Source organism: Microtus oregoni, unplaced genomic scaffold (genome assembly GCF_018167655.1).
Source record: "Microtus oregoni isolate MIOR12 unplaced genomic scaffold, Mior012 000038F_ref0000394, whole genome shotgun sequence".
Taxonomy (NCBI): Eukaryota; Metazoa; Chordata; class Mammalia; order Rodentia; family Cricetidae; genus Microtus; species Microtus oregoni.
Window position 1 is genome coordinate 11,102,501 of NW_024543097.1, and position 26,448 is coordinate 11,128,948.

Genomic DNA, 26,448 nt, shown 5'->3' on the forward strand with positions numbered 1-26,448 from the left:
TTCCTTCCTTCCTTCCTTCCTTCCTTCCCACCCTCCCTCCCTCCCTTTAAACTCAAAGAGATCTGCCTGCCTCTGCCTCCAGTGCTGGGATTAAAGGTGTGTGTCGCCACGCCTGGCCATACCCAAACTCCTAATGCAGGACAGGAGGCACAGATAAAAGAATCACTTGGAAGCTGGCAGACCAGCTAGCCTGGAATCTACATAATGGCAGAAACAAGAGAGACCTACCTGCTCAGCAAGGTAGAAGGTAAAAACCAATTCCCAAAAGCTGTCCTCTGACTTCATCTGTGCCCTGGATACACACATATCCGCTAGTGCACGTGTGCACATGTACACAATAAATAAAAACATGAACTCTGCCTCCGGACTGTCCACATTTAGTCCCCTTCATCCATTTATTGGATTTATAATGTTGGGCAAATGAGTAAATCTTTCAGTGCCGTAGTTTCCTGTATATTAAATAGGGATTCCAGTACCTACCTGTGTGACTGGTGTCTGGGTGAAGTGTTTTGAGCAGTACCTGTACTTATGAGTTCTGTCAGTTACCACTAACTATGTTTCTGCTTGCTAGTTGTATCCGAATCCTCCATACTTAGTTTCCAAGTATATTCTAGAGCTGACAGTCAGTAAATGAGGTTTCCCTTTCATGATTACGTTGGCGCTGATTGCATACTCACAGGGGCACGTTTCCCTTCTCCGGTGACTGTTTTTCAGTATCCTTTCTCAGCAGTCATTAACGCCTTGTGCAGTAGATTATTGATCTGTGTTGCCTCCCCGGTGGAATGTTTGGTTTTGGTGTTTCCAGGCTCAGCTGATGCTCTGTAGCTGAGGAGCAGCCCGGCACAGACTTCACATTAATGCATTTCTTAGCTGTTCACTGATTCACAGATCCCATGTTTTGTCCTTTAGAAAAAGCATTCCTTCATCTTGTTGTAATGTGCCTTTAGGTCCTCAGATAGGCTGTGCCGAAGTAACGTTCTGGGTCCTATATTCCTGAAAATAGACCTTTTCTGATTGCATGCCTGCATGATGGTTTTTCTGGATATAGAATTTTATGTTTTGAAGTCATTTCCTTGATATCTACTAGGATCCCGCATTGCTGGGAAGAAGTCTGGTGCCAGCGTATTCCTTATTCCCTAGAAGTAACTGTTGGCTATTTTTGAAACTTTTAGTATAGTATCTGTCTTAGTGTTATGTTGCTATGAAGAGACTCCATGACCAAGGCCACTTATAAGAGAAAGCATTTAATTGGGGCCTTGCTTACAGTTCAGAGGGTGAGTCCCTGTCTGTCATGGCTGGGAGCATGACAACAGGCATACTGGAGCAGTAGCTCAGAGCTGTCTCTGACCCACAAGCAGGAAGTAGGAAGCTTTTGAAACTTCAGAGCCCACCCCCAATGACACACCTCCTCCAACAAGTCCACACCTCCTAACCTTTCCTAAATAGTTCACCAACTGGGAACCAAATATTTGAATGTATGAACCTATGGGGACCATTTTTCTTCAACCCCCCAGTGCCAGTGCCCTGTATTTAACTATTTAAAATGTAAATAGTTGAGTCTGGGTACTTGGATACCTTGTGAATCTTTTGAAGGGGAATCAATTTTGAGCATGTACATTACCTTGATTGCTGTAGCTCTGTAGTGTAGTCTAACCTGGTTCTTTGTAAGATTTTGTTGTTGATTCTGGATTGCTTACATTTCCATGTAAATTTTAAGATTATCTTGTTAATTTCTGTGATAAAACTTGCTAGGAAATGATTTAACATAGTAGGGCTTCGTGTTTTAAAAATAGTTTTGATCTTTAGGGAAAAAAAATGGGTACAGAGTTTCCTTATACTCTGTCCATCTTTATTTTGTTATTTTTCAATATCTCTTTATTCTTTTTCTTGTTGAAACAGACATGCTATTTTACCTAGACTGGTCTTGAACTTGGGATCCTTCTGCCTATTGAATTTCTGGGATTATAGACTTGCACCACCACACTCAGCAGTTTCTGGCTATTATTATCTTTCATTGCTGTGCTACACTTTTTACTGAGAATGAACTAATATTGATACACTGTTATTAACTTTTTACTGAGAATGAACTAATATTGATACATTGTTTACATTTTGTCCATACTTTTCCTGTGGCTTTTAACAGATGCACAAATACTGTGCATTTAATTTATATTTTATGTGTGAGTACTCTGCATATATACCTGTACACCAGAAGAGGGCATCAGATCCTATTACAGATGGTTGTGAGCCACCATATGATTGCTGGGAATTGAACCCAGGACCTCTGGAAGGGAAGCCGGTGCTCTTAACCCCTGAACCATCTTTCCAGACATCTCTCTTCTGTAGTGAAATTGTTTCATATTTCACTGAAGTTCAGTTTATGATTTTTTTTTTCAAGATAGGGTTTCTCAGTGTAGCTTTGGAGCCTGTCTTGGAACTAGCTCTGCTGGCCTCGAACTCACAGAGATCCGCCAGCCTCTGCCTCCTAAGAACTGGGATTAAAGGAGTGCACCACCACCACCACCACCTAGCTACAATATTGATTTTTAACTCATGAAATTGAACAAATTATCTTTTTTTTTTTTTTTTTTTTTTTTGGTTTTTCGAGACAGGGTTTCTCTGTGGCTTTGGAGCCTGTCCTGGAACTAGCTCTGTAGACCAGGCTGGTCTCGAACTCACAGAGATCCGCCTGCCTCTGTCTCCCGAGTGCTGGGATTAAAGGCGTGCGCCACCATCACCCGGCACAAATTATCTTTTATTTAGATTTTCTTGCATTTCTTTTAACTATATTTGTATTTTTAGTATACTTATCATGCATTTCTTTAAAAATACTTTTATGTGTTTAGGTGTTTTACCTGCATGTATGCCGTGACCACATGCATTTCTGGTGGCCACAGAGGTCCAAGGAGGAGTCAGATCCCCTGGGACTGGTGCTACAGATGGCTGTGAGCCACCACGTGGGTGCTGGGAACTGAATCCAGTTGTTCTAGAAGAGCAGCCAGTAATCACCGAGCCATCCCTTTAGCCCCTGAGATATTCTTTAAGTAGCTGAGTGTCCTGCACGGTTAAGATGTGCCGCAGCTTTGCTTTTCTGTGAGCACGCTGAGCTGCCATTACAGAAGCACTGTTCTGTGGTCTGCAGAGCACAAGACTCGTTGCTGCGTGGGTGATCATAGCTGTCCTCTTCAACTCACTAAGTAGCATGCGCAGAAATGATTAACATGAGATAAGTTAGAAGGGATCTGATACTTTCTTTTTTGCCTCAGTGAGCACCAGGCACACATGTGGCACATGGACATACATGCAGGCAAAACACCCATATTCATAAAATAATAAAAATTTGTAATAATTTTTTTAAAGAAAGAAAGATAAAGATATGGTCTAAGGATGTGGTTAAGTGACACAAATGAGGCATCTCTCTAGATGTGTCACCTAGCCGCCAAGAGCTACCTATTGTGAATCGCCTGGGTTCAATCCTCAGCAGTCAGGGGAGACAACAACAACCCAGGAAATGATACAGAGGTTGAAAACAAGCTGTTCCTTAAGAAACTTGGGTTTCTTCTGTTGGCTTGGTTTGAACAGCGTCTGTACTGCTGAGATGATGGGCTGTGAGGATGTTAGGACATTTGCCCCTGTTTAGTTCTCTGCGCCTCCTGAGTAACAAATACAAAATCGTTTCCCTGGAAGGTCGTGGTCGTGTAAATATTTTTACCAGATGGTTGCAAACAGTCAAGGCAGTGTGCAGTCATCCCAGCCACTCCTGCAAGTTGCTAGGCATAAGGGTGGTCCCTATATAAATGTTTATCTTGTGCTCTGACTGCAGAGAAGTCTTGCTTTAAACATCGAGCAAATGGTTGTCTTGGTGCACACCCTTGCTTGGGTGGGCTGCAGTCACCCTCTCTGAATAGAGGATGTTGTTTTGACTAGATCTTTACTGTTTTGTTGCTTTTCTTTTTTTTGGTTATTCGAGAAAGGATTTCTCTGTGTAGCCCTGGCTGTCCTGGAACTCTCCCTGTAGACCAGGCTAGCCTCAAACTCAGAGATTCACCTGCCTCTGCCTCCTGAGTGCTGGGATTAAAGGCATGCACCACCACGACCTGGCTGTTTTGATACTTTTATAAAAAGAAGTTTTAGGTAAGATATTTGAGGGGGTAAAAACACCTGCCACCAAGCCTGATTACCTGAGTTTAATACCTGGGACACACACACACTTTCTAGACAAATAAATAACGTGATTAAAAATAAACTGTAAATAACTTTAAAATTCAGATCAATAAAAGTAAATAAATTAAAATTTGGATCACTCACATGTCTACCATGGTCTGTTGCTCCCCATCGCTGTGACAGAATACCTCCAATAATCAGTTTCCATAGTGTGATGGTTACTCTTCATCGTTAGCTTGCTGGGTTTAGAATCACCTCTTAGGAGACACACTTCTGGGCAGAGAGGAAAACAGGAGAGGGGAGATACCCCACCCACCCTGGGTATTAGCAGCACATTCATCCAGAAGACAGAGTAGGAGGAAAAGGAGAAAGCCAGCATCCACGCCCTTTCCTCTGCTCAGAGGTGTTCTAGTTGCATGTCGCTGCTGCCCCAGAGCTGCCGTCATACCAGCCGTACCATGGTGGCCTGTGAACCAAAATAAGCCCTGCTCTTTAATCTTCTTAGTTATTGTGTTGCTGTGAAGAGATACCATGACCAAGGCAACTCACAGTCAGCATGAGCTCATCATAGCAGGAGCATGGCTGCAGGCGGCAGATGTGGTGCCAGAGCAGAGAGAGACACTGGGCCTGGTGTGGGCTTTTGACAGTCCACTTCCAGTGACACACCTCTTCCTAGTCCTTCCCAAATGGTTCCACTAACAGGGACCAAACATTCTGGGCCTGTGGGGGCCATTGTCATTCAAACCACCACACATCACAGTGAGGAAAATAACCAATCCACCTGGGTTACATATATGTGTATATATATAAATATAAATATATATATGTATATATATATATATATATATATATATATATACACACATACACTCTCCTGTCCTAGCTTCAGTCTGTGGTTGCTTGGCCATGCTGTTTGGGCCTGTGGTAGCGCAAGCATGAGATTGGAGGAGGCCTAGTCACCTCATTGTAGCAGGGAAGCAAAGAGAAATCGGAGAGTTGAAGTTCCTGTAGTCCTTCAAGGACATGACCCCAGTTACCTTACTTTCTCACATTGGCCCCACCCCGAAAGGTTCCACCACTTCCAACTGGCTCCATGGGCTGGGAATGAAACTTTCAATATATGGGCCTTTGGAGAGAGGGGGGAGGCACATGTGTGTCTCTATGTCTGCATGCATGTGTGTGTGTGTCTGAAGAATGGGAAAAGCTCACTGAGTTGTAAGTAGTTTTAGCTTCACAGCCATTTTTAGGATGATGTCAGCATATTTCATGAACACACTCAGACTTCTATTGAGAGATCTGTAATGACTATTTTAGCAGTGTACTGGCTCTCTGTTATGTAGCACTTCTCTGCGCTAAATTAGCAGACTACTTCTTAGGGTGAAATTAATTTAGTTGCCGGCCAGTGGTGGCACGCATCTTTAATCCCAGCACTGGGAGGCAGAGGCAGGCAGATCTCTTTGAGTTCGCGGCCAGCCTGGTCTCCAGAGCTAGTCAGAATCATGGTGTGACTGTGTACTCAGGGTCATGCCCCATGAGGAAGCACTGTACTTTCTCCAAGACTTTCAGCGTGGACAACAGATGATGTTGCCATTAAGCGGCTGAAGCCATGAAAGAATTAAGTACTGGATTTCAGTGTCTGGTCTGACTCTCAGCTGATAATACCCCCTGTACAAACAATGGTTAAGCTTGGGCAAGTGCCTGTGATTGAGTTTAGTTGTCAGAGTAAAAGGTGCCTCTGCTTAAACGGCTTGAAGTCTTTCATCTGAGGATTGGTTGATTTTTCTCCAAGAAAGACTAATAACTAGTTATTAAAATGCTGGACAGAAACAAGCGTTACTTTTCTCATTCCAACCTGTATGAAGCAGTAATGTCTAACTCAAACCAGAGTCAAATCCTAGCCACTTGCTAATTGAATGTTGTATGCATTTTATACCTTCATTTGAAGAATGAGAATAATCTGCCCCATTGCAGCTTTATGAGGCAGGAGGTAGTGCACACACAGCTCCTGGAGTGGCGCCTGTGTTTAGACAGAACCGACGTAAGAACTCTGGGGAATGTGGCCACAGAAAACAGTTGGAAGCTTTGAGTCACTTTCTTTTTTGGACTTCTGTGAATGTTGTGTTTGGTTTGGTCACATGTTCCATTTGACTCAAGTTTATTCATAGTGAGGTTGGTAAAATATATAAATAGCCCAGTTGGAAGAAAATCTCACATTTTAACTCTACTTTTTTTCTGTTTAAAAAGTGGAGAATTTTCAAATACATTTATGTTTTTAAAAGTGGACTAATGAAGTTTCGAAAATGGTAATAAAGAACAAGACCACGTGGTTCACATCTGCAATCCCGTCGCTCAGGGCAGCCTCACACAGTGACCCCTCGTTCAGATAGCAACAAGGACAGTAAGCTAAGGACGCTGACAGGGTGCAGGAGAGAGTAAGAGGGGAGTGAAGGCTGTTTTCTGAGTTTGACCGCAGAGCCGAACTGCTATGCAAGATATTCAGAGCTGTTGATAATAGAGCATTGCTTATTGTTTATATCAGGATATTATATTGCCACTGTTTTATTAGACATGCATTGGAAGATTGGGGAGGTAGATCAGAGAGTTAAGCCCTTACCCTGTAAGCATGAGAGCTGGTGTTCGGATCTCCTGGTGGGTGTGGTGTCTTGCCCGAAGTCCCAGGGTGTGGGAAATGGAGGCAGAAGCAAGCTGACTGGTCAGATGAGCCGAGACCAAGAGCTGTGGCCCAGCAATAGATTCTGCCTCAGTATATAGGATGGAGAGCAATTAGGGAAGACACTTGAAGTCACCGTTAGGCCTCCACATGCGTGCATACACATCCATGCCAAAATTTCTCTAGTGGAAGTCATTGATTTAGCATAATATATGCAAATTTGTGTAATGTACGCTACCATTTATAAGCTGTGTGAAAGACACGATATAGTTTTTAATATTTATTTTATGTGTATATGTGTGTTTGCCTAAGTGTGTATCTGTGCACCATGTGAGGGCAGGAGCCCACACAGGTCAGAAGAGGCATCATGTCACTGGGACTAGAGTTACAGGTGGTTATGAACCACCATGCGGTTGCTAGGTATTTAACCCAAGTTCTCTGCAAGAACAATGAATATGAATATATATATATATGAATTTGAAAGAAACTTTATGTCTTTGGCCAATGGCAGTTTTTGTAAAAGTAAAAACCAAGGAATCAGCATTAGCTGGATGGTCTTTAAGTACTTACATATGTGTGAATGTATGTATATGTATGTATGTATATGTATGTCTGTTCAGAAAGTGCACTCTTGCTCCAAAGACAGGACACGAGTTTTATGGGGGAACGAGTTACAAAGCTTTATAACTCCCGTTTTCCTGGGCTTCCAGGAAGCTTGCTTTCACAGCATTCTGTTTCCATGTTGCATTAGGTTTCTGTGTTGGTTCCGCTGTTATCTTTCTGAGGCATGAGGACAGCTTGCTTAGCTTCACAGGCTAAGTGTGCACTCTACCACAGAGCTATATGTCACACTTTCAGGCCTAGCCGTGCCTCCTAATGTCTGCATAGCAGAACTACAGCCTCAGGATACAGAATTCGACAGAGTCCACACGATACAAGTTTGTATGTGTTAGCTCATCAAGCAAAGGTCAGCTAAGTGAGTTAGTCAGAAACCCTCTTGATTGCAGAGGAGTCTTGGTCCATGAAATCCCCCGAGTGGATTCAAGGCTTTCCCTGGGTTGAGTCCATAGTCTTTTTTTTATCAGGATGACAGACTTGCCTCTTGGCTTCTATGTCCCTTTATTAGGAGGCCCTGGCTGGGGTTCTTCTGTCTCTCATACGCTTCAGCTGTCCTCTCGTTCCCTTTATTCTGATGCTCTCTCAGCATTTGTGTGATGGACTCCATTCTCCGTTATCCTGACTGTCCTCATTCACTGCACATGCTAGCTGCTGCTAGTCCACGCCCAGCCCAGATGGATTCAGTTTAAAGCTTCTTTTCCATAATTGGAGAGATCATGAAGTTACAGTCCAAAGAGGGGAGATATTTGTTACAATCTTTATACAGTCTTCCACAATTAGCACACTGTTTCAGTGTATCAATAAAAATAAAACTAGAAGTGATGTGGATGGAAGATGGATGCCGCAGCTTTATTGGCTCGGCAGGCCTTCCGCTACTGGGCTGTAACTTTACTCACATAGTATTGGGGTTTGCAGTGTTGGGGATTGGACCAGGGCCGTGCTCATATTAGGCAAGTGCTTTCATTACTAAGCAACATCACTGGCTCTTGCTATTTGATGCGTTCTTATTTGTTCAAGACCAGGTCTTGCTATGTAGCCCAGGCTGGTCTTGAAATTGCAATCCAATAGCTCAGCCTCTGGAGGACTGGAACCATATAGGTTTGTACCACCGCACCAGACTCTACACTAACAATTGTAAAGCATTTTGGTGTTTGTTTTTTAATGTGGGGGGGGCATGTCTGTATACCGTGATTGCACATGGATATACCTGTGTGTCTCTGTGTCTGGTACTTGTGGAAGCCAGATTCCAAAGTAATAAATTTAAAAGGATATTGGTGGGGTTTGTTTTGAAAAAGAAATTTATGTGTATGGGTGTTTTACCTGTTTATATATGTCTTAGGGTTTCTATTACTGTAAGGAGACAGCAAGATGACAATAACTTTTTGTTGTTGAATAAAAAGTACATCAGGAATAAATTTTTATAAATGAAAATACTGTGGGTTATTCTTTTGCTCAGAGGGTTATTTCTCTCTAATCATTTGGAATCTGTCTTATTTCTAGGAGCTCTGCCAGTGCCGGCCGGGAGAAGGAAGCTGCCCGTGCTGTAAGGAGTGCATGCTGTGCCTCGGGGCGCTGTGGGATGAGTGCTGCGACTGTGTGGGTGAGCCTCTGTCTGTCCCAGTCAGGGCCATCCCGCTGTGCTGCGACACCATGGCCAGGGCAGCTTAGGATCCATGGAGGGTGCTGCTTACTGACTTGCTCCCCATGACTTGCTCAGCCTACCTTCTTACAGAACCCAGGACCACCAGCCCAGGGTGATAACACCAGCAGTGATCTGGGTCCTCCTCCCTGTCTGTCACCAGTCTTGCCTACAGCCTCATCTTTTGTTTTTGGTGGTTTTTTTGTTTGGTTGATTGGTTGGTTTGGTTTGGTTTTCTCAGACTGTGCATCTTCATCTTATTGAGGCGTCTTCTCCATTGAGGCTCCCTTCTCTCTGATGAATCGAGCTTGTATCAAATTCACATAAAACTAGCCAGCACAAAGTGTACCATACATGTAAATAAATACTGCATAAGGTAAATATATAGAGAATTGTTGTATATTACTTGTATATAATTATGTAAAAATAGTTTAAATAAAAGATTAAGAAAGAAGTATAGGAGTGAGGAATCAATGAAGAACACTTTTAGTTTTTAATCTTTTTATTTATTTTTATTATATGGGTGTTTTGCCTATATATGGCTGTGAATGATCAAAATAAGAAAAGGGAAAGAAGGGACTCTCTGTGACAGAGCACATGTGTAACATGTATGAGACCCTGCTGAGATCACACCACCCACTGCCAAAGCAGAGAGACAGAGACAGAGAGAGAGTACACCACCTGCTACCAAAGGAGAGAGTGGAGAGAGAGATATTAATAATTCACGAGCGTGATGATACCTACAGCTTGGAAGGCTGAGGTTGGAATCTGTGGCTTCACAAGTTTGAAGCCAGTGTAGGGAGAGAGGGAGGGGAGGACAAAGAAGGAAGGAATGGTGAAAAAGGCCAGTGGTGGTGACGCACACCTTTAATCCCAGCACTCAGGAGGCAGAGACAAGCAGATCTCTGTTAATTCAAGGCCAGCCTGGTCTATAGTGAGTTCCAGGACATTCTCCAAAGCTACAGACTATAGAGAAACCCTGTCTCATAAAACAAAAACAAACAAAAACAAAAAAGAAAGGAAGACAGGGAGGGGTAGAGGAAAGCAGGCAGGTGCATGTCCAAGGAATAAGTCTACACTGCCAACTCATAAGTCCAACTCATCAGTATTGCTGGATCAGTGACCTCGGTTTTGTGAACATGTAAGACAGAACAAAGTTTCCTTGTGATGTTTTTATACATGTATGTTATACATTTTTATCATACGTAGCACCTCTGACGTCATCTCTTGTTCTCCACTCCTACTGCTCCTCTCCTGGCATAGTCCCTTTTGTGCCTTTGTCCTTTTTAGACAAGGTTTCACTGTGGAGACCAGCATGATCTGGGTTCACTGTGGAGACCAGCATGATCTGGGGCTCAGTGTGGAGACCAGCATGATCTGGAGCTCAGTGTGGAGACCAGCATGATCTGGAGCTCACTGTGGAGACCAGCATGATCTGGAGCTCAGTGTGGAGACCAGCATGATCTAGGCTCAGTGTGGAGACCAGCATGATCTAGGCTCACTGTGGAGACCAGCATGATCTGGAGCTCACTGTGGAGACCAGCATGATCTGGAGCTCAGTGTGGAGACCAGCATGATCTAGGCTCACTGTGGAGACCAGCATGATCTAGGCTCACTGTGGAGACCAGCATGATCTGGGGCTCAGTGTGGAGACCAGCATGATCTGGGCTCAGTGTGGAGACCAGCATGATCTAGGCTCACTGTGGAGACCAGCATGATCTAGGCTCACTGTGGAGACCAGCATGATCTGGGGCTCACTGTGGAGACCAGCATGATCTGGGGCTCACTGTGGAGACCAGCATGATCTGGGGCTCAGTGTGGAGACCAGCATGATCTGGGGCTCACTGTGGAGACCAGCATGATCTGGGGCTCACTGTGGAGACCAGCATGATCTGGGGCTCACTGTGGAGACCAGCATGATCTGGGGCTCACTGTGGAGACCAGCATGATCTGGAGCTCACTGTGGAGACCAGCATGATCTGGAGCTCACTGTGGAGACCAGCATGATCTGGGGCTCACTGTGGAGACCAGCATGATCTGGGACTCACTGTGGAGACCAGCATGATCTGGGGCTCAGTGTGGAGACCAGCATGATCTGGGACTCACTGTGGAGACCAGCATGATCTGGAGCTCACTGTGGAGACCAGCATGATCTGGGGCTCACTGTGGAGACCAGCATGATCTAGGCTCACTGTGGAGACCAGCATGATCTGGAGCTCACTGTGGAGACCAGCATGATCTGGGGCTCACTGTGGAGACCAGCATGATCTAGGCTCACTGTGGAGACCAGCATGATCTGGAGCTCACTGTGGAGACCAGCATGATCTGGGGCTCACTGTGGAGACCAGCATGATCTGGGCTCACTGTGGAGACCAGCATGATCTGGAGCTCACTGTGTACCAGGTCATCTTGGAATTCAGAGAACCATCTGCCTCTGCCGGATCAAAGGTGTACACCACCACTCCCAACCTTTATGGTTTTAAAAAAGAAAATTTACATTTTCATTTGAGAAAGATGAAAAAGATACATCACACACCATTCTTTAAAAGATGTAATAGAGGCCAGTGAAACAAGACAGGGCAGACGAGAGAAGAACGTGGATTGAAGAAAAAGTAGTGCCAACTGAGAGTTCAGTTCAGTGCCATTGACAAACCCCCATGCCTGTAACCTTGGAGACAGCGGGCTGAGGCCAAGAGGAAGGAGAAACTGGGCCTTCAGACTTTCAGATATGTGTTTGAGAAGCATAATATTTTCTCAAAAAAAAAAAGTTGATGCTTTGTTCTGTGTCCAACAATCCTAAGCTTAGTACCATAGAGGTACTTGTGTATCAGGCTACTAAAGCACTCCACAGATGTGAGACCAGCTTAGATGTCTGTGCAGATCAGGGGACAAAGAAGTTGCAGTACCTGTATACAGTGGGCGTGAAATCCCTTTAGCGGTCATAAACTGCTCTAGTTTATCCTTGTCCTAGGCGATTTCATTTATTTCTTCACTTTAAAGGTGAGTTTGCTGGACTTCACAGGCTTGACTCTCATGACTTGAAATGCATCATTCCAACTGACTGGCATGTGCTGTAATCCCAGCACGTGGGAGACTGAGACAGGAGGATGGCCAAAAACATGAGGCCAACTTGGGCTATATGGCGAGTTCAAGGAAAGCCTGCACTTTATAGAAACCCTGTCTCAGAACACACACACACTCGCACGCACGCACACACACACACACACACAATGTGCACGTGCATTCCTGGCTCACTGTATTTATACTACCAAAGTCCTGGAATCACACTCCAGAGTCCTGTGAGTGGAGGGTAGTAACCTTGGTTTTCTCAGTGGGTGGCTCTCATTACTTTTTGTCATTTCAGGGGGAAAAGTCTGGGGAACATGCATTCATAACGCTAGAAATCACGGTGTTAGCAAACAGATCCTTGGTTCCAGGGAATTAGCAGAACCCCAAAACGTTACAACCAGTGAGGAAAGTAAACTTCCGTTCCCTTTGTCTCCCCAGGCATGTGTAACCCTCGGAATTACAGCGACACACCTCCCACCTCAAAGAGCACAGTGGAGGAGCTGCATGAGCCCATCCCCTCCCTGTTCAGGGCGCTCACGGAGGGGGACACCCAGCTGAACTGGAACATCGTCTCCTTCCCTGTGGCGGAGGAGCTCTCACACCATGAAAATTTAGTTTCCTTTTTAGAAACTGTGAACCAGCCGCACCACCAAAATGTGTCTGTTCCCAGCAACAATGTTCACGCTCCTTATCCCAACGACAAAGGTACCTATTCCACCCTGTGGTCTGCCCTGCGGTCCGTGACAAATACATCAGGTTATCTTTTGGAGCATCTTTTAAGTTTGAATTTGTGTAGTCTTAAATAAATGGTAAATGCGGAGACACATCAGCATGGAGGCTGTGTCGGAAAATGAGTAACTTCCTAGTTCTGCATTTATTTGAATGAGATATTAAGTGTTCTTTAGTCCATGGCGTCTGTGCTTGGTGTCAGGTGACTTGAGCTTCCTTGTAAGTTAGGTGTTTGCAAATGATGCCGAGGTCATCAACTACTTTATTTTTGTTTTGTTATTATGTGTGTATGTGTTTCTGAGCGTGGGCACACACACCATCGCACTTGTGGGTTCTGGGATAAAATCAGGCTGGGCTTATACAGGACGGGTTTTTCCTTCTTTCTGCCTGTCAGTTACAATTCTATGGACAGATTGGTATCGCGGACATCCCATTTACAGGTGTAAACTGTCCCACCCTGTTCTCTGTGGGGATGTGATTATGGTTCATCATCTGAGAATCTTAGCAAAGAACATTTGCTAGTGAGAATAGACCATATTATAATTATGGAGTACAAAGAGCTTATAGCTATAATAAAGTCTTAATGTTTTCAGTACAGTTTATAGCAGAAGAATAAGGCATTTGTGAAATACAATTGATGTGGCTTTTGTTTTAGTTTTTTGTGCCAGGGTCTGAGATGTAGACCAGGCTGGCCTTGACCCTGTGGCAGTCCTCTCTGGAACTACAGCTGTGAGCACCACACCTGGCTTGCAGCTGAATCTTAAAGCATTAAATGAAGTGTGTGCAGACACTGTCATGTGAGCTCTGTTTCTAACTAGCTCTTTATTATGCCTCCCACTGTAATCTGACCAATATAAAATGGGACTTTGCATGTTAACAATAGAAGCTAAACAGTTTTGTTAAATGACAGTATGAATTCTTACCTCCTTTCAGATTAGATTGCTTTGTAAATCAAATGCTAGGCTTTGGGAAAGGTTGGAAATGCGTAGAACTTGATGCTTTGCTATTTTCTCATATTGAAATAGAATGACTGTCATAGATATGTATTATTCATTAGTTTTGCTCAGTAATGTCTTAGATTCATGACAGTGTTACACAGAAGCCTGCTTCTGGAAACTTGGTGCCTCTTCTTCCTCCTGGTAGTTACAGACCCTCAATTTTACAGACCCTTGCAGTTTGGTTTGAACTGATAGGTTTACTTTTTACCTAGCTCTTTCGACTCTTTGGACTCTTGAGTCTGCAATGGCTAGCCCATGGTAGGAGCTTAGTAAATATACATTGGATAAAGTTAGATGAGATGAATTTAACAGGGCCTAGTCAGTAGGTGATTTGAGTGTCGCAAATGACTTGCTCACTGTCAGTCCTTCTGCTCGACTGTTTCGGTGCCTCACCACTTCCCAGCTTTCTTCATTGCTAGTAAACAAGAATTGTTTATTATAATTGTGCATATATGATAAGGGGCACACATTGTGTGAGGCTCTGTGGGGTGGCTATAGGGATCAAACAAGGCTTGCATGGCAAGTACTTTACCCACTATTTTTTTCTTTGTTTTTTTTCTTTGACACAGTTTATATGTATATTTGAATTCACTGTGTAGCCCAGGTTAGCCTTGAACTCATGATCCTTTCACCCCAGCTCCCAAGTATTGGGATAGCATTTATGTGCCACTGCTCCTGGGCCTTCGCTCTGTTCCCATGGATACTCCAAGGCTTTTGTCCTTCAAGGCCTGGAAGCTTTGCTTTTTATTCCCCTTAACACAAGCCCAGTGTTTTCTACTAGGCCTTCTCTCTAATCGTTAGAGGTCTTAAAAAGATAACTTAGTGCCAGCCAGGCAAGGTGGCACATGCCTGTGATCCCAGGAGCAGATGGCCAACGCAGGAGCAAGTTTCTTGAGCAGTCATGGTTGCATAAGCAAGAGACCCTGTCTCTAAAGCAGCAACAGCCTGCTCTTCCCACCTCAGGGGAAACCAAAACCCTTACCCTCTGACCGTACACTCTCCCTTAATGCTCTGTGAATGGTTTTTATTGTCTTTCTTAGCCAAGAAGCCACATGGGATTAACCACTTGTAGAGTTAAAAACTGTCCATTCTGTGGGAGCTTAGAGTAGGCAGTCTTGTTAGTGACATCTGCTTGCGAGTGTGTATTGATCACTTTGCGCTGTTTGGATTGCTTGCTTCAGTACAAATTCCCAGTATGACCTTAGCACAGTATTTTTCAATCTTGTCTGGACTAGAGAAGTATGTCTTTGGAGAAACATCAGTTTAGGAAGCTGCGTTGTTGCTTCGAAGATGGTTGTTGGCCAGATATTCTAACCTTTGTGTTTTTGCCTTCTGTGTCTGAAGATCTGTCAACGCAGTTAGCAAATGAAGGTCTTTTTCCCCTCATTTTGTCGTGTGCTGATCAGCAATAAGAACCAAGCGAACAGCTGTAGTGTTATTTAACTGAGTGGCAGAATCTTCTCGCTTGTGCTGAGGTCTGCCTTTTTTTTTCCTTTCAGAGCACATGTGCACTGTGGTTTACTTTGATGACTGCATGTCCATACATCAGTGTAAAATATCCTGCGAGTCCATGGGAGCGTCCAAATACCGTTGGTTTCATAACGCCTGCTGTGAGTGCATTGGTCCAGAGTGTATCGACTACGGCAGTAAGACGGTCAAGTGTATGAACTGCATGTTCTAAAGAAGGGAAAGGAACGCAATCCAAAGCAGCTTAGTTACTAGGAGGACATGAAAATTACTCAGTAAGTCATGAAGTGTGCAGAAGTCATGAGTCAAGTATGCTAGGAACATACTAAATTATGTTGTTATAACTGTACCTTTTCTGTTTGTTGCCTATTAGTGTATGTCTTTTCCATGGGAACAGTAGAACTCTAGTCCTATAAGAATGGGGTACAGAGGAGTTGTGGAAGAGCTGTAGTTCTGACGGAAGGTCTGGTGCCTTCGGTTACCAGGAGCTGTGGCTCTCAACTACCAGCCTCAAGTTCACCAGGTCTGTGTCCTTAAAGCTTTCCTAACCGTGCCTTGGATTGCTTATCTGTTTTATATAAAGAGAGTAAATATTGCAGCTCACATTCAAGCCACTGTAAAAGCTTCATGGTTATCTTACATAGTTTTAGAAAGTAAATATTTACTCTATTTTACAGCAGAAAACTTTTCCCTAGAGCCAGTGAGCTGACTCGGTGGGTAAAAGTGTTTGCTGCCATGCCTGATGACCTGAGCTTGATCCCTAGCACCAGAGCCCATACAGTGGAGGAGAGAACCAACAGACCTCCATACATGCACAATAACATGCATGCATATGCGCACAGGCACACACACACTAAGTAAATGTTTAAAACAACTTTAAACCTCTCACGTGGTGAGATCTGTCCTACGGCACTCATGCCGACGGTGACTTAGCCGTGGTCTTGCACTCCCCCACCCACAGTGCTGATGTATAGGCAGTTGAATCATCTCTACCAAGAATTGTGGCACACCCTTGAAACTCCACTAAACGCACTGTGAGGATCTGGGTGCAAAAGAAGCCAGGGAAAGAGCAGCCAGGCTGTATGTAGGTCATGTGATGCCACATCAGGCACCAGGAAGCAGCTGTCCTTTTCCAGCTGCAAGCAGAGGTGAGAGTGAGGTGCACAAGGAGAAGGGTCAGGCTCGGCACCAGCCAACCAGCCAGCTTCTCCAGCACACAGAACCATGGGCTCGGCACCAGCCAACCAGCCAGCTTCTCCAGCACACAGAACCACAGGCTCGGCACCAGCCAACCAGCCAGCTTCTCCAGCACACAGAACCGTGGTCAGGCTCGGCACCAGCCAACCAGCCAGCTTCTCCAGCACACAGAACCATGGGCTCGGCACCAGCCAACCAGCCAGCTTCTCCATCACACAGAACCACAGGCTCGGCACCAGCCAACCAGCCAGCTTCTCCAGCACATAGAACCACAGGCTTAGCACCAGCCAACCAGCCAGCTTCTCCAGCACACAGAACCGTGGTCAGGCTCGGCACCAGCCAACCAGCCAGCTTCTCCAGCACACAGAACCGTGGTCAGGCTCGGCACCAGCCAACCAGCCAGCTTCTCCAGCACACAGAACCGTGGTCAGGCTCGGCACCAGCCAACCAGCCAGCTTCTCCAGCACACAGACTGCAGGCTCGGCACCAGCAAACCAGCCAGCTTCTTTAGCACGTGAGGTTGCAGAGGGTTGAAAAGGAATTTACAGACGTAAACAGAGAAGGGCGAGATTGTTGGGAACTCTTAGCATCTACCTTAAAACCATTTATAGTCTCTGTTTTTGTTACTTTGTAATGTCTATATTTGTTTCTGGATATCTGAATCTAATATTCTTATTAAATAAGCATCATATTTTGGAAGCTGTACTTCTAAAAGTGGAGGGGAAAATCTGTTTAATATGTTTACTCCTACTTATTACAGAATTATCTAATTAGCTTCTTATGTAGTGTTTCCCTAGAGACAAGCTGAAATACTACATACCCTTCATAGAAATAAAATCCTCACTTTCAAGCATGATTCTAAAACAAATATTTAAAATACACAGGCTCATTTTAATGAAATTGCTATTTTTTTGCTAGTGCGGATCTGAATTAAAAGTAACTTTTTAGGAATACTCTTTATATGTCTATATATTTTAGTACATAAAATAGAAAATGCTCTTAAACACATTTTGCATTCTTATTTGAATAGTAGTTAACTACAAGATTGTGATATTACATAAGGCTACCCACTATAAAACCTGTTCTTTCCCATAGCTGAAGAGCTCTCCAGGTCCTCAGCTTTCTAACGTCACGGCATCCTCTCTCACTCACAGCAGCGCCTCTGTTTCAGCCTTGGGAACAGCTCAGCTCCTTTCGTAGCTCCGACACCACCCGGGGTTTTCTTGACATCAGAAGGGGCTTTGAAGGACTGCAGCTTGCTGCTCCATTTCATCTTCCTAATTGTCAAGAAAGTCATGCCTATGAATGGGAATGCTCTGATGGCTGCAGGCAGTTTGCCTTCAAGTTTTCTTTTTTGGTTTGTTTGTTTTTGTTTTGTTTTGAAACAGGGTCTCTATGAAGCCCTGGCTGGCCTGGAACTTGCTACACAGACCAGGCTGACTGTCCTCATGCCTTCTTATGGTGGCCACAAGCATTGTTAACGTATATCATTGCCTTTTTAAAAATCTTTTCATTATCAAATCTTAAAATGTTGTATGTCTTTTTTACCCCATACATTTCTCTGTGGACAGTGTCTTAAACCAATTGCTTTACTGTTTTTTATTGCCCTGTTTTCCCCATTAGAATTGATCCCACAGATAAGTTTTATGTTCCTATTTTGTGTATTTCTTCTGGTTTGTCAAGGCCTTGAGGAAAAAGCAGCATTCAGCCGACAGGTTTTAGTTTTAGAGCTGGGGGTTGTGCGCACACTTGTGGTCCCACACTTGAGAGGCTGAACAAGGGACCTCAAGATCACAGGACACACAGGAAGACACTGTCTCAAAACAGCAAAGAAATCCTTTCTAGTTCTATACTCAACATCCTGAGTATTGTTTTTTCTAAATTGAAATTAAACATTTAAGAAGCTAATAGCCTCGCTAGTGCCTTCTACACCATTCTAGCATGTTCACTTCCCTATTGAAGAGTTTGTAATAGTTTGTTCCTTTTTATAGTTTTTATAGTTTATCTTTATTATAGCCAGATCAGAAAACACTAGATTTTAAGGGCTGGATTGAAGCCCAGTGATAGAGCTCTTGCTTATCATGGGTGTAGCCCTGGGTTTCCTCCTGGGTACCAACAAGAAACAAAACACTAGGTTGTGAATCAGAGGGTATCATTAAATCCATACATACACACACTTTCCTGTAGCAAGACATGGGCTTATGGGCAGGTTTTTGTCTTGTGTTTCTCCCATAACATTTAATTATGATTGTAACTATTAGTAATTATGGTACAAAAGCAAGTGGTGATTCAAGTAAAATGTAGTGTTTGTTTACACAGGATGCTGTGAAAGGGGTCTTCACACCAAAGGAAAACTTTTTGGTTTTTCAAGACAGGGTTTCTCTGTATAGCCTTGACTGTCCTAGAACTCACTCTGTAGACCAGGCTGGCCTCAAACTCACAAAAGATCCACCATCTCTCCCTCCCAAATACTGGAATTAAAGGCATGTGCCACCACTGCCTGGCCAAAGTATAAGTTCTAAAGTTTCAGAAAATAAGATTGTCATTAGGATATTCAAACAAGTATTTGTAAATCAAAAAACCTTCAAATAGAGAAACTAAAGCTTCTCTGGAAAACAAGGCTTAGAACTGGGCACAGTTGAAAGGTTTGTACTTAGCATCTTTCAAGACTTTAAATTCTTTTGTCCATTCCCAAGAGTCTGTTTCTTGCGTTTGGCATGACCTACAACATATGTAATTGTGTATATTCTCATTGGTTGTCTCTGTAATCAAAAAAGTATTTTAATAAAAAATAGAAATGAACCTGCATCATGTTTTATGAACTTCAGCAGAGAAAGCCGAACATGCCGTTCTGTCTAGTGATGCTAACCTTTGCCGAACGTGCCGTTCTCTCTAGTGATGTTAACCTTCTTTGCCGAATGTGCCGTTCTCTCTAGTGATGCTAACCTTCTTTGCCAAATGTGCCGTTCTGACTAGTGATGCTAACCTTCTTTGCCGAATGTGCCGTTCTGTCTAGTGATGCTAACCTTCTTTGCCGAATGTGCCGTTCTGTCTAGTGATGCTAACCTTCTTTGCTGAAGGTCCCCAGAGTTGCTGGGACAAATGCTCCTGCACTCAGCCTCTGTAGGGTCATGGTACCAGCTGCTTTACAAGAGATCTGACGTCAGGCCGTGCGCCCCAGGTGCCCCAGTTCAGCCATGAATGTGGTAGACACTGATGCCGTACTGCAGTATCCAAGACTGGACTGACCACAGGGGACAGAGGAAAGAGGTGTAGGAAGTCACTTCCTAGCTGTCCCACAGCAACGGCACAGGTCAGTGTGACTGTGTGACCTGGGGAGAGAAGCGATGAGCTATGCTGTCACAGTATCTCCCTGTTCTGTTGCCGTACCACACCATGACCGAGGCAGCTAAGAAAGCCCTTAACCGAGGGCCTGCTCACAGTTGTGAGGTTAGTCCAGGCCCATCGTGGCTGGGATATGGCTTCAGTAGGCAGATGCTCTGGAGCAGTAGCTGAGGGTTGATCCGCAGGCGAGTGTAACAGGCCCCCAGAGCCTAGCACAACTAACGCCATGATAGAAACACCACTCGGGCCTTGAAGCCCAGCAGGTGGGCAGCACCGCCTGCGACAACAGAAGCAAAGGCAGAATCAGCGGTTCCAGGATGTGGTTTGAGAAGTCCCTTTGTCTACTAACCCTGCAGATTTGCTTCTATAGTTCCACTTCTTCCTAACTGAAACGTGCCAACCAGAATATAGGTTTTTGTGCATAAGAACCTAAGAACTGTAAGGCTCAGGGTTATATATTTTGGGTAAATTTCCTATGTGGCTGCAGGCCAACAACACTATCTATTATCTGGCTTAAGAGCATCCAAGTGGTAGCCTCTGCTGGGCTTACCCTGTACCAGCGTAGGCAGCGTGATGGAGACACCTGCACGGCCTTGCAGAAACCTTAAAGCCCACCCCCAGTGACACACCTCCCCCATCAAGACCGCACCTCCTAATCCTTCCTAAATAGTCTCCCAACTGGGAACCAAATATTCAAATACAGGAACCTATGGGGCCATTCTCATTCACACCATCACACATAGGAAAATAGTTGTGGACTAGGATAAGATGTCGTACAGATGAGAGAAGATGGGGCCGAGGACCTTGAGTGGTAGAGGTCCGAGGGAAGACAGATTCGTGGGGAAAGTTACTCCAGTGGCAGGCAGTCCTGCAGAGGATAGAGTTGAGATGCAGAGCTGAAGGCTACACCCTAAGCCCAAAGCTCAGGCATCCAGGTGACAGAGCCAGGTGCACCTGCCCCATCCAGCAGCCTTTAAAAGTTACCTTTTTAAACCACGTGTGGTGATGCACACCTTCAATCCCAGCACTGTCGAGACAGGAGGATCTCTGCTTTCTGTTGAGTTCATTGCCAGCATGGTCCATGATAGGCAGGACAATGGGGAGAGACCCTTCTTCAGAAAATATATGTATTTTTAAATTGGTACATAGTTGTACCAATTGTGCATATTTGTGGGACACACATGACCTTTCAGGACTTGTATACAGTGTGTCATGATCACACACATGCCTATCATCTTAGTGTTTGTGTTAGGAACTTTAAAAAACGAACAAACAAAAAGCAGGCTGAAGAGATGACTCAGAGGTTAAGAGCACTGGCTGCTCTTCCAGGGGTCCTGAGTTCAATTCTAAGCAACCATGGTAGCTCACAACCATCTATAATGAGATCTGGTGCCCTTTTCTGGTGTGTAGGTGCACATGCAGGCAGAATACTGTATACATAAATAAGTAAATCTTTAAAAAACCCTACTATTTTTATAAATTGTATTAATTTTTTTATTTTATGTGCATTGGTGTTTTGCCTGCATATGTGCCTATGTGAGGGTGTCAGATCTCGGCGTTACAGACAGTTGTGAGCTGCCATGTAGATGCTGGGAATTGAACCCAAGTCCTCTGGAAGAACAGCCAATGCTCTCAAACACTGAGCAATCTCTCGAGCCCCTATAAATTGTATTAATTGTTGACGGCCTTAGTTACCCTGCTGTGCTATGAAGACCAAAAGTTAGCCCCACCCACCTGCACCCTGCTCACATTGCCACACCTCTCAGGCTTCTGACCCTCAGGTGGCCACTCTCCACTCTCCTGCTTCCTGTGGCAGGCAGCTCTTGTCTTCTGAGCCCCGCTCACGTGACACCGTGTTCCCTTGCTCCCACAGAACTGCAGAATTCAACTCCTTATGTGGTTAAGTAACATAGTATGTATACTCCTCCTGTATCCATTCACCCATTGAGCTGTTTGGGGGCCGGTCAGCCTGGTAAGGGAGATGTCTTTAGGAATTGTGGGTCTTCGACATTTCAAGTTTTTTCTAAGCAATTAAAAAGTGAACTCAAGCCAGGTGGTGGTGGCACGTGTCTTCAATCTCAGCACTCGGGAGGCAGAGGCAGGTAGATTTCTGTGAGTTTGAGGCCAGCCTGGTCTACAGAGCAAGCTCCAAGACAGCCAGGATAGTTACACAGAGAAACTCTACTTTGAAAAAACAAAAATAAAGTAAAAAGTAAATTCATTTTACCCAGTGTTAGTGAAAAATTACAGGAGGCCATTGTTTTGGCCTAAGTCTGCACCAACAAAGCAAAGTGAAATCGTTTCTCATACCCCAACCCCCAGAATCAAACTTCAGGGAAGATGGTAGGTCCCTGACAGACCAGTTTTTCTTGGAAAAGCAGTCCACCTGAGCATAAGAAAGCCCATCTGTTTTTATCTTTACTGAAAAATAACGCAAACAGATCATGATCAGTCAACTTTTTTCTTTTTTCTCAATGCCATTTCCTTGTTTTTAGCCTACAAACCCCACTGTCGTGATGGGAACTCTGTTTTGTAGAGGACATCCATGATTCGGGGTCTCACAGTATCATCTTTTGACTCATTCATTTTGGAGGAAGTCAGACTTTATTGTCTAAGCTGGTCTTCAACTACTGAGCTCCTGTGACTCTGAGTCACTGGCCCACAGGCAGGGGCCGCCCCTCTCCTAACCAGCAGTGAAGCTGATCCACAGCCCCAGGCTTCTGTTCTGAAGAGGAGACTTGTCAGTGTAGAAGCACACAGAAAGCCGCCTCCTCCCCTGCCTACACTGCCAACTCCCGGAGTTCTCAGACTAGATCCCTGGAAAGCAAGGCCCCTATCTACTGGCCAAGGAAACAAATTCCCTTACTAGATTTCAGGGAGTCGTTGGGGTTAGTCACAGTCAACACGGAACTACCTCTATGGCATTCCCTTAAGGCATTGCCCTTTCTCTGGGAAGTCTCCATCTGGAAATAGCAGCTCAACCTAGTGGATCTCACGATGAGCGATGGAGGTAGCATAGCCATAGTGTGTCTGGTTCCCACAATCAGCCTAACCATGAACTCCAGCATGAAGGACTGACCATAGGCCATAATGTATACACTAGCCCTTTAAAGTTAAATGGTCTTTAAAATTGACATTATTATGTATATGTATACATATGTATATACATGTATATATATTGTTATATGTAGCTATATATAAATATATATTCAAATATATATTTGAAAGTTTGATTATGTTTTGTCAGCATTAATTAATAATTAATTAATTTTTAAAATTTATTTATTTATTAATGATTTCTGCCTCCTCCCTGCCACCGCCTCCCATTTCCCTCCCCCTCCCCCGATCATGTCCCTCTCCCTCCTCAGCTCGAAGAGCAATCAGGGTTCCCTGACCTGTGGGAAGTCCAAGGACCTCCCACCTCCATCCAGGTTTAGTAAGGTGAGCATTCAAACTGCCTAGGCTCCCCCAAAGCCAGTACATGCAGTAGGATCAAAAACCCATTGCCATTGTTCTTGAGTTCTCAGTAGTCCTCATTGTCCGCTATGTTCAGCAAGTCCGGTTTTATCCCATGCTTTTTCAGACCCAGGCCAGCTGGCCTTGGTGAATTCCGGATAGAACATCCCCATTGTCTCAGTGTGTGGGTGCACCCCTCGCGGTCCTGAGTTCCTTGCTCGTGCTCCCTCTCCTTCTGCTCCTGATTTGGACCTTGAGATTTCTGTCCGGTGCTCCAATGTGGGTCTCTAGCATTAATTTTTTTAATATGGATATTTTCCAGGCGATCTAGCCTACTAAAACTCAAAGGACAGATACCCGACCCTTAACATTTCACTGTGAACACACATATATTAGCAATGTCAAGGACTGAAAATAGGGTAACGTCATTAATCCTGACATGGATTAGACATTCAAGAGTTACTTCCTTCTCGTCGTAAGCTGTCAGTGTGGTACTGACCATGCAGCCCTGCCCTGGCTGAGTAGTGATCCCGGGGTCAAGACACCTTGTGGTGTAGGTGAGTCTGGAAATGGATCAAACTGTGTGAAATTGACAAATAAGATGAAAGCTGCCGTGCACACCAGGGGTTGGTGTCTGCGGTAGGATGCAGGTGGCCTTGCACACCAGGGGTTGGTGTCTGCAGTAGGATGCAGGTGTCCTTGCACACCAGGGGTTGGTGTCTGCGGTAGGATGCAGGTGTCCTTGCATACCAGGGGTTGGTGTCTGCGGTAGGATGCAGGTGGCCTTGCACACCAGGGGGTTGGTCTCTGAGGAGGACCCAGTAGCCCTGTGGATGTCCAGAGCTAACTGTACTATCCCAGAAGGCCATGCAGCAGCCTCCAGGGAGGGGAGGAGTTGCTGAGGGGGCAGGAGTAGGAAGGGGGACCTCATTTTAGGCCTCTGCTCTTTGGGTTTTGAACCATGATAGTGCATCACCTTGCCCAAGGTAACTCTTACAAGGCTTATTTGTTTTTGTTTTTTAATGTGCCTGCATGAGTTTATGCTCACCACCTTCAGGGGCCTGGGGAAGCCAGAAGAGGGCCTTGGATCTCCTGGAACTGGAGTTACAGGTGTTTGTGAACCACCATGTGGGTTCTGGGAACCCCCCCCACACACACACACGCACACAGACAGACACACACACACACACATACGAGTGACTAGACAGCCACAGTCTAATAAAAATCCTACTTCCTTCGGGGCTGATGGTGTGTTCCACTGATGCTGTGCTTGCCTCACTTGCCAAGGGCTAGGACCTGTGCTCCCTCAGCCACCACCGTAACAAAACAAACCTGGTACTTAGGTTGTTGTTTTGCTTTGTGTTTGCTATGCTGGGGCCTCACCCCGGTGCTAGGTAAGCACTCTGCTGCTCAGCCACCTCCTCCGCCTGTACACATATTTCAAATAGATAACATAGATTCATTTCTCAAAAATAGTTTCCAAGCCAAGTGGTGGTGGTGCATGTCTTTAGTCCCAGCACTCAGGAGGCAGAAGCAGTCAGATCTCTGTGAGTTCAAGGTCAGCTTGGTCTACAAACCAAGTTACAGGACAGTGGGGGCTACATAGAAAGATTCTGACTCACAAAACAACAACAAAAATAGTTTGCAAATAGGATCTTTCATCTGAACGATGGCTTTAGGATAGACAATCCTGCAGCATGTGACTTTTCCCACCATGGGATTTTTCCTTCTTCCTCATGGGGGAATTCAAGAGTGTAAATTCAGTTCATAATATTCCTTTACCAACTGCATCCAAGCATCCTTAAAGCTTTTCCCAACCAATAAAAGACACAAGGGAAAAAAAAATCCCAAGCCATCATTTCCTAAGAGTTATCTTCAGGGGCTGGAGAGACTGCTCACTGGTTAAGAGAACATGCTGGGTTTTGTTTGTTTGTTCTTTTGGTTTTCCGAGACAGGGTTTCTCTGTGGCTTTGGAGCCTTCCTGGAACTAGCTCTTGTAGACCAGGCTGGCCTTAAACTCACAGAGATCTTCCTGCCTCTGCCTCCCGAGTGCTGGGAGTAAAGGCGTGTGCCACCACTGCCCCGCTGAACTTGCTGTTTTGCAGGGGATCTGAGTTTGGTTCCCAGCACCCATATCAAGGCAACTCACAACTGCTTGTTACTCCTACTCCAGGAAATTCTTCTGGCCATGGCAGGCATTCGTACACATGTGTGCACACATACACACATGCACATTAGTAATAACATTTTATAAAAAGAATGATTTTCAAGAAGAATGCGTTTTGAATTACATAAAACACTGGCCCGGGTTTGCATCTGCTAGTGTTGCTTGTGATGTGTGAAAGCCCAGCCCTCCCTCAGGCTTCCTGCGTCCCCATCCTCCTGTCCTGATAATGGGGCCTTCATGTCAGTCATGGCTTAGAATGTCCTTGCCATTGTGGTTATACAAAGAACTTAGTCATTTGTTGGCCAGCGCTCCCAGCTTGGAGAGGAAGCACTGGAGTGTGCTCATGTTAGGGCAACTGTTCATTTATTAGAGCAAACCTTCCTGCAAGAGTTTGTAATTCACTTGTGGGCCGTTTGGAACAGACTTTCCAGATTTCCTCCCAGGAATCTTTGCGCACAAGAGCATGAAGCTCCACCAGGCTGCAGTACGCTTCCTGGCTCCATTCCTGAAGCCATGGCAGGAGGCCAGGCATGTTCATGCTGTAAGGCTCCAAACAACAAAAACAGCAACCAAACCAAACTGATGGGACTCCTTAAAGGACACGGTCTCCCGCTGACTGGAAACACTGACTGATGGCCAAGAAGGGCCAGCTATTCAGTGACTCCCGTGACATTCAGACAGCAGAGCAGCTGCCCTTCCAGGCTGTGCAAAGGGGACCACTGCAGTGAGGGGCCTTCCCCAGCATGCAGGTCTCCAAATAGCCACATCCTGTTCAGCCGCTCTTCTGCTCTTGCTGACTTTGGTTTTGGAAGAACATCCACAAACATGGGAGAAAGGGAGAAAATTGTTTCTTATTCAATACTGAGTCTTCTGATGCTAGTGAGCTACAAAGATGGACTGGGAAAAAAAAAACCACCCACAATTTCAG

At 44.9% G+C, this 26,448-nt stretch overlaps 2 protein-coding genes across 4 annotated transcripts in view; both read left to right on the forward strand.

Moving 5' to 3' along the window:
• Positions 1-26,448, forward strand: part of Twsg1 (twisted gastrulation BMP signaling modulator 1) — a 42,029-nt gene that overhangs the window by 9,785 nt on the left and 5,796 nt on the right. Inside the window, exons 3-6 of one of the 3 annotated variants that reach the window (XR_005972315.1) lie at positions 8,954-9,053; positions 12,600-12,866; positions 15,388-15,630; positions 15,729-19,360. Coding sequence is in view for 1 of the 3 variants with exons in the window: in XM_041631862.1 (XP_041487796.1) it covers positions 8,954-9,053; positions 12,600-12,866; positions 15,388-15,569 (549 nt within the window). In the remaining 2 variants the exon portion in view is untranslated. Of the gene's footprint in view, positions 1-8,953; positions 9,054-12,599; positions 12,867-15,387; positions 19,361-26,448 lie in introns of those variants that run through there. The other 2 variants (XR_005972316.1, XM_041631862.1) reach the window with 2 other exon arrangements.
• Positions 16,452-17,063, forward strand: LOC121433379 (predicted GPI-anchored protein 58). The gene has a single exon (XM_041631750.1). It carries the CDS (start codon positions 16,452-16,454, stop codon positions 17,061-17,063), a length of 612 nt encoding a protein of 203 aa, XP_041487684.1.